General features: G+C 33.6%; 1 protein-coding gene across 1 annotated transcript; it reads left to right on the top strand.

The window, feature by feature from the left end:
• Positions 1 to 3,928: 3,928 nt before the first annotated feature.
• LOC104228647 (protein PAL OF QUIRKY) lies at positions 3,929 to 8,386 on the top strand. The gene is made up of 2 exons (XM_009781136.2): positions 3,929 to 4,032; positions 6,936 to 8,386. The coding sequence occupies exon 2, from the start codon at positions 6,938 to 6,940 to the stop codon at positions 8,177 to 8,179; it is 1,242 nt and encodes a 413-aa protein (XP_009779438.1). The 5' UTR covers positions 3,929 to 4,032; positions 6,936 to 6,937; the 3' UTR covers positions 8,180 to 8,386.
• The last annotated feature ends 239 nt before the right edge of the window (positions 8,387 to 8,625 follow it).

Genomic DNA, 8,625 nt, shown 5'->3' with positions numbered 1-8,625 from the left:
ATATTAAATCTTTACTTTATTATAGTTTCAATATAACCAATCGTTTTCGTGAATACTTTAGAAACTCAATAAGTTTCTTTGAGACTTAATACAACACAATGCCTCATTGATAATTAATTGTAAATATTAATAATTGGCTCTTCCAGAGCTCTCAATTAATTTGGTACTACCACATATTTATCAACATCCATATGGCGAATATCTCTTTTAAATAGAAAGCTATACTATTATGGTTATGGTTAAAATTATATGCAAGATATGTTTCTTGCATTAATATTATTCTTTAATAATCACATCACCAAAATATTTTGGCGTGCAATAGGTACATAACCAATAACCATTCATGCCATAATTATGACACTATTTTCTTATATCATCTCAAACCTCTTTCTAGAGGTGAGTGTGGTATATTCACTACCACTAGCACGTTCATATTCTTCCAAGAATGAATATGTATTCATAAATCAGATGTTATCACATTCACATAATGAATGGACCATAATCATCTATATGTGCTTTATAAAATCTCATGTCAAATCGATAACAAATATTACTTTCACAAAGTGAATGATTATTTTGAGAATCCTTATTATTCTCATTATCACAATGATGACGATTATAATTTCGTCTATTGCCACGTCCACATCCATTGATACCTTCACGGTAATAATTTTGTCTTCTTTCAGACTTATTACATGTTGCTATCACATTCTCTTAAGGGAATGAGAATGAAGCAAATTTAATGAGACGAGTTTTCACTTTTTGTGCTCACGATCATGCATGACTTTGATCATGGCAAGACATAGAAATTTTACCACATTGGATGGTTATAATTTCTTACAAACTCCATTAGAGTCACAATTAAAATTTACCGTCTTTGCTTATATTTAAAATCAAATTATAGAATGTCAAGAATTTAAAAGGGAAAAATAAAGAAAATACTTACCTTAAATACAGAATTTAATCATGAAAGAAGTTCATGGAACAATTGACAATCATTATGCTCAATCCCAAAGCTTCTACTCAATTGGTTAGAGTCTCGTGCTAATAACGTGTTATGAAATAATAAAAGAAGAAGATTATGCAAAGAAAAGTAGAGAGAGAGAGAATTCTTATTGCTTTGGGATGATTTACAATGGAATAAAATCTCTCTATTTATAGGGAAAGAGTGGCTTAACCACTAAGTAAAATCCCTAAAATCTCTCTAAAATATAGACATTCATCATAAATAAAAATACTATTTATAACAAATAAAGGATAAACAATAAAATTTTCGACTAGCTAAACCACATGATGCTAAGTTTATTATTCCAAGACTCTAACTAAATAGTTGGCGAATTTATAATGTATATATAATTCATGCATAATATATATGTAAATTGTAATTATATATAGTCATTATATATATATATATAGGTTTAAAATAAACAATAAATCCAGTCGACTTTTTAGGTAAAGATCCGAAGTTATTTGAAAATCAGTCCATTTTTTTTCATTTAGAAAATATGCCGGCCATCCATCTCCAGAGAAATATCTTTGAACATATGATATTATTTGGGGGGAAAATCCAATTGAATGATATTCCATTTAATGTTCTCTCTCTCCCCTCCTTCTCTCTCACACAAAAATCTAAATCTCTATCCCCTTTTAATTTCTAACTTTAAGAAAAGAATGTAATAGGTTTGTCCACTTGTAATATGAAAGTCAAGTGGGATGGAGTTGCTTTTGTAAAGAAATGCTCTCTTCATCTACTTTTAAATAAGACATAATGTATAGTGCTTTAAAGGTCTTTATCTTCAAAAGGTTTTATTAACCGACCATCATATACTGAAAGTGAAGGATACATAATTGCTATTACCAACTTGCTTTAACAATATAAATTGAATTGTGAATTTTCAACTGCTGTTTGTGACATCACATAAACCATTCAAAGACTCTTTCTTTCCCTCTTTAAGAAATCGGCAGTTCGAATTTCATAATATAATATTTCCTATCTAACTTGCTTTGGGGCTTGGGTATTTATTTTATTTTTATCAATTATCAAACCTTTCATTTATTTGTTAAATAATGTATTTATTTATACAGTACTTTGAGATGTTATATAATACTATATATTATTGAAATAGGAAAAAATCTAGCTCTACAAAAGATTCAAACTCGTAACTCGTAACATTGTCATTCGAATAATAGTTTGAAATGTTGGCCTAGTCAAAATTTGTTTGTGGTCTAGAAAGCTCGATAATATGAGAAAAGCTACTGCAGATATCTTAAACTCTAAGACATTAAAATTAAGAAGAGTTTATCCCATATTTGGTTGATAGAAAATTGTTGTATTATTAATTCTGGGATTGTAGTATTTTTTATCCTCATGAAAAGGTAAAATAACTAATCGGGATAATTAATCCTGGAATAATTTATTTCCAACTAAACGACCCCTAATTGAGACCAGCTCATTAGGGACTTTTTGCCCAATAACAGTTCCTTTTAAAATGTGATTAATGACTATGACTAGCTATTAATTTTATTAGCAAGAGAAACTATAAGAGGGATCACTCAGGAATCATTATTTAATGAAACTAATTAATAAATAATGCAACTTAATCAAATAATTTATATAATTACCTCATTTTTTTATAAGCCCCAATATTTTAGAAATGAGAACTCAGAGTAGCTGCGCCGCCCAAAACCGCCAAATACCCCTCGTCCTTAGAAGCTTTGGAGGAAATTATTGTTGCAGCTAGTGCTTGACCTTAAAGAACTATTGAGCCGATATTTCAAACAAACTGTTTACTTATTAGTGTTTTATTATTTGATTCAGTAGCTATAACAAGTTTTATTGGTTAGAACCTGGAAGTCGGACCGTACCTTCAAAAATATAATTTCAGTTTTTTTTAGGAATTTTTACCTCCTAGCAAAAGTTAACATCTTATTTATTTTAAATAAATACCATTTAAAAATATTATATTCTATAGATACCTTTTAAGGTTTATAGCCAAATATTTAATTTTGGTTAACTCCTAGCCCTAAGCTACTAAATACGCTATTCAGTTACACTATTTTCTTTCTCTCTCTATTTTGATACATTCCATTCTCTTCCCCCATCCCACTAAAATTTCCGCTCTCCTCCTCCTTCTACCGAATTTGTGCATTCAAAAATATAATTTCACTTTTTTATTTATATGTATTGACTATTAAACTGAGTGAGTGTTGGTTTCTATTTGGATTCTTGTTGGTTAAGAAGTCACTACTCGAATCACAATGTTAACTGGTTGATTCAGTTGCTATAATTGTTACTCCTATTACTTTGGTCTCCTTTCCTGATCAGAATTCAAAACTGTGACGCTATATATAGTTTAGTTAAATTGGGATGTTTTGTATTTTCCTTAGAAACTTTCTTTATTTTCGTTACAACAAACAAGGACAGCTCGGTGCACAAATATTATGTGTTCCCGCAAGATTCGAAGAAGAGCTGCACCCCAAGAGGGTGTGATATATACAATCTATCCTGATGTAAATATGAATGACTGATTGCACGACTCGAACCAATGATCTATAGGCTAATAGGTCACGGAGAAATAGCTTGACTGTTGCTAGAAGACTCCCTTCTTTCGTTACTAAATGAATTCAAATAAGGACAACAGTTTTACATGAAAATAAATGAGATGATATCGTTTTAGGTAGAGTTAAAGTGGATTGGTTTGCATGAGTTAGCAAAAACAAGTGGACATGAAACCTTTTCCTACTACAATTTGGGAATCCCCACCCCCACCCCCTACCCAAAAGAAAAAAAAATGGAAGCAAGCCACGTCTTTGAAAGAAAGAGGTAGCTTAAAGACATGAATGAAGGACCCCACCCCCCCAACAATGTCCACCCATCTTTGAGTCTCATTCCCACTTTTTAAAACCTTTTTAGCTCCACTATATATCCCACCGTTTCTTTCCAACATTTTCTCCCTCTTCTGCAGGCCAAATTTGCAGCACAAGTTATACTCTTCTGCTCTTTGACATCAAATAGTTTGAAGTCTCTATCATGTAAGTTACCATTCTATAAGGACCTCCTGTTTGATTAAATGCTTTCATTTTTTTTCGCTCTTCTCTATTTGACGGTTCTTTCAATTCTGTTCAAAATGTTTCAATTTCAAACTAATTACTCAAGTCCAGTTACATGAACCTCAATATCCATTTCGTCTTACTTTTACTAGTATTTGAAAAATCAATCATAGTTGTGTATTGATCGTACTATGACATTTAATTATCACAACTCTTCTTATATATGAAAGCTTGTAATTAAAACTCATTGATTTCTGTTTGATATATAGTTCTATGATCCTCATTCTTTTGGGAATTTGAAGTCTATTGTAACAAAACAAGCACTTGAAGTAATATAATGTAGAATTGAATGGAATAAACCAGGAGCTTAATCTTGAGGCGTTCTAGTTTTTGTCAATTTTTTTGTCCTACGCTTATACAAAAAGAAGAAGAGAAATAAATAAAAGAGGGTACAAAACATTAGCATATTCCAAATGTTTGCCTACCTTTGGCAGGAGGGAAGTCTAAACGTGGCCCCAAACACCTTGCAACTACAAGACACCAGCTCATTTTACAGAATTGGTTCTCTTTATTTGAACCTTATATCTTCTTATTCGATATTTGCGAATGAAATTTTGAAGTTCGACTTCAAATGGAGATATATAGTAATTGAAGTAAATAAGTAGATTTCTTAGTTTGTAATTCGATTGAACTACCCTTAACAAGAGCTTTTGATTCTCGTAAATGAAAAGCTTTTGGTGGAGGCATTTTATCATCTTTAGTCTGACTTACCCGGGCTAAAGGAAAACAAAAAATCTAATGGTCCTAAATGAAGTAATTTGTTATCAGCATGCCCAAGCCAGAGTAGAAAAACTAGTAGTGCTGAGGTAAAAGTAACTTTAGCTTGTCATAGTATTATACCATGGCTGAGGTAGTATTTCCGCTAAGGGGATTCAAAAAAGAAAAAAGTTTAGAAAAATTAAAATAAATCATGACCAATGGGAAACGAACTAGTCACCTTACAAAGGTTTTGAACTCCCTTTACCACTGAGCTATTTTTTTAACTGTGTTAAAGGAATTCAAAATATAATATATAGAGGTACAAAATAGGTTTTGCTTTATATATACAATGTAATTTTTCGGCAAAAGGGATCGGGTGAACCCCTTCCGGTCCCTAAATCCGCCCCTGATAGTATGCACTGACCGCATGCGGTCTCAGAATTTGAACTTTATAGGTTCAGATTTACAACTCCGTTACATCTCATCTAATTTAATGGGTTCAAAATTTATTATTTCTATATATTTAATAATTTTTGGGACAAAAATACAGGGTATACGCTGGATACGCCACTGACGACATGGTAAGAATAGTAATACGTGCTTGAACGGTTATATAGTAGCATGATAAATAACGATACCATAGTTAAAAAGGATGATGAGATAATTCTGAGTGGAAGAGTGAAATTAATTACTTATTTAATACCTTTTTTGAAAAATTACTTATTTAAAAATTATATAGAAAGTACCCTAAATTCCAAGTTTTGTGTAGCAAAAAAGGTTTTAAAAATATTTAGAAAAATTATAACCAAAGAAAATATTACTACTCCACTTCAGACTAATAATGATATTATTTAAAATGAGATAAATAGAAGGAATAAGTCAAATTAAGTCTGTTGTATGTCTGAAAACAGAAAAATCACGCATTAATTGTTGACTTGAGCCAAGTAAACTCGAATGTATACTCCTTGTTTAATCATATGATTGTCTTTTGATGAATATTTTATTAGGACATTAGCCAACCCTCGTGTTAAATGGCCTAATTCAGTGACGTGTTGTGTTCAATAGGTATCTTTCTAATTTTGTCTGCCCTTTTAAGCAAATAAGATAGTTTATTAAGCCGTCCAAGGTTATTTATAGCAAGTTGACAACTGCTGATATCATCAAATACGAATCTTTCATAAGATACTTTAATTTTGATTTGTATAGTGGCTTATTAAAATAACCACTAACATTACTCGAATGAGATTGGTCTTCTTTCCCTTTTTCTAAAGTCTAATCTGAGATTACTGTGGTTGCTGATTCATCATTTGTACTTTATGAACAAATGCGAATTTAAATATTTTACACTGCTAAGATAAAAAAAAAATTCCATCCCATCAAGATCAAGTTAAATTGATATCAAATAATACATAATTACCTGCTATAGTACACTAAATTGTATTGATAGGTAAAATATTTTTTACAATTCAATGTAAAACTAAAATCCTATCCATGTAACGGAACAAGTCAATAAAATGTCTTCATAAGATAAGAGAGTTTTTGCTAGGTCATAAATTATGATAGCCATGATTAGCAGTAGGAGTGACAAACGGGCGGGTCGGATCAGATATGAGGGAGGTCGAAAACGGGTAATTTAAAAAACGAATAAATTATCCGGCTTGACCCATATTTAATATGGATAAAAAATGGGTTATCCGACAGATAATATGGATATTCATATTATTCATGACTTCTTGAATATGATCACTCTAATTCCTAGTCTCCCAAATTTAAGGAACCCTAATTTGATGTTTTACAAATATAAAAGTTAAACCCATTAGTTATTCATTGATTATTCATTTTCTAAGTAGATAATATGGTTCTTATTCATATTTGACTCGTTTTTAAACAGTTCATTATCTAATCCACTTTTTAATAGATAATATGAGTGGATAACTATTTTATTTAAACTATTTTGACAACTCTAAATTCTTAAGTCCACATTTTTCACAGTTTCAAATCGTCCTTTTTCTTTTTTGGTTTTTCACATTAATTTTGAATAGAAAGTCTACAATCACTTCTTCAATGTAACAGTACCAATAACAGCAACAGATCGACTAACCGTCTTTTCCATTTTCCATTTGCAGTAATGAGCGGGTCACATCACGCGCCGCCGGAGTTAGACTCCGTCAACGGCGACTCATTAGCCTCCACGCCTCGCTCCGAGAACTACCATCACCACATGTATGACGATACCACCGCTCCACAACCACGTGCCCGTTTCATGTGCAGCTTCGGTGGCAAAATCATCCTCAGGCCACACGACAACCAACTCCGCTACGTCGGCGGCGACACTCGAATCGTTGCCGTGAACCGCCACACTACCTTCGCAGCTCTCCTAGGAAAACTCTCAAAATTGGCTGGAAATTCCAACATTAACATCAAATACCAGCTCCCTAACGAGGACCTCGACGCTTTAATAACCGTCACAACCGATGAAGATGTAGAGAATTTAATGGAAGAATATGATCGGCTAACTCAGAATCAGAAATCCGCTCGGCTAAGGTTCTTCCTTTTTCCTAACGATTCAGGCTCTAGAGCCAGCACTATCAGCTCCATCCTTGACGGTTCAGCTAAACGAGAGCAATGGTTTATTGACGCTCTTAATGGTGGACCGGGTTCAGCTACGGGTTTAGAGCGTGGGCGGTCCGAAGTATCGTCTATTGTTTCTGAAGTTCCGGATTATTTGTTTGGGTTGGATGCTGCTGAAGATCCGCCCCGTGAATCAAGATTCGGGAAAAATAAGAATATTTCGGATCCGGGTTCACCCGCTCCACCCATTGTTTCTTCCCCGTATTGTTCTGTATCATCAACAATGACATCTTCTGCTATGACAATGATCCCGGATCTACCACCCGTTAAAACAAAGCCCGATAAGCCAAACCCGGTAACTGAATCCAAAGAGACGCCGGTTCAACGGCAACAACCAAGTTATCCTGGTAGTCCGCTTTGGCATTACCCGGCACCAACGGTGCAAACAATACCCGTTTACTATGTTCCAGGTCCGGTTCATCAACCCGGAAGCATTCCGGTTCAGTCCATTCCAATGCGGGCTCCATATATTCATCCTTTCCCTGTTTCTCCTAATCAGTTACCGGTCGGGTATCCACCAGTTTCAAGTATGGGGCAAGTTTACAGTGGAATGAGGCCGGTAATGGGTGTTGACCCGAATGAACGTTCTGCTGCTGCAAGGGTTGTTACAGAAGGAATGAATCAGCAAATGTACTATGGAGTTAGGAATTCTGGAGTTGTTCCGGGTTATGGAGGTCCGGTTGGTGAAGAAATGCAGGGACCCGGAAATGATGGAAAGGCGGGTCGGGTCTCCCAATAAAAAGTTTGATTGAGAAGCATATATTGTGTGCTACTTTTGTGTTAAAGCATCATTTTCTTTTTGTTGATATTTGAAGCAAAAGTTGCGTCCTTATAAGCACTGTGAATGGAAAATAAGCTGTAATTAAGAATCTGTACTTAAATATGTGTGACTATTAAAAAGAAAGTTGTAAAAGCATTTAAGCCTAGACATTGTTTCTTTTTCCCAGTCTTGAGTATGATTTAAATTGATTTTCTTGAAACTGCTGTCTCTAAATAATGATTTACAAAGGGAAATTATTCGCTTAATCATCTTTTGAAATTGGATTACACATGAAGTTGGTGGAGTCGTGTATCGGTAAAGGGTGGGAGAAGAGGAATTTGGTGTTTGGTGGAAGAGTAAAAATGATACTCCCTTTTTTGTTGATAAGAGCAAGTGTAGAGTGGAAATTGACTTTACCCCAGTTA

This window comes from Nicotiana sylvestris, chromosome 2 (assembly GCF_000393655.2).
Source record: "Nicotiana sylvestris chromosome 2, ASM39365v2, whole genome shotgun sequence".
In the NCBI taxonomy this organism is placed as follows: domain Eukaryota; kingdom Viridiplantae; phylum Streptophyta; class Magnoliopsida; order Solanales; family Solanaceae; genus Nicotiana; species Nicotiana sylvestris.
This window is presented reverse-complemented; position numbering and strand designations above follow the sequence as displayed.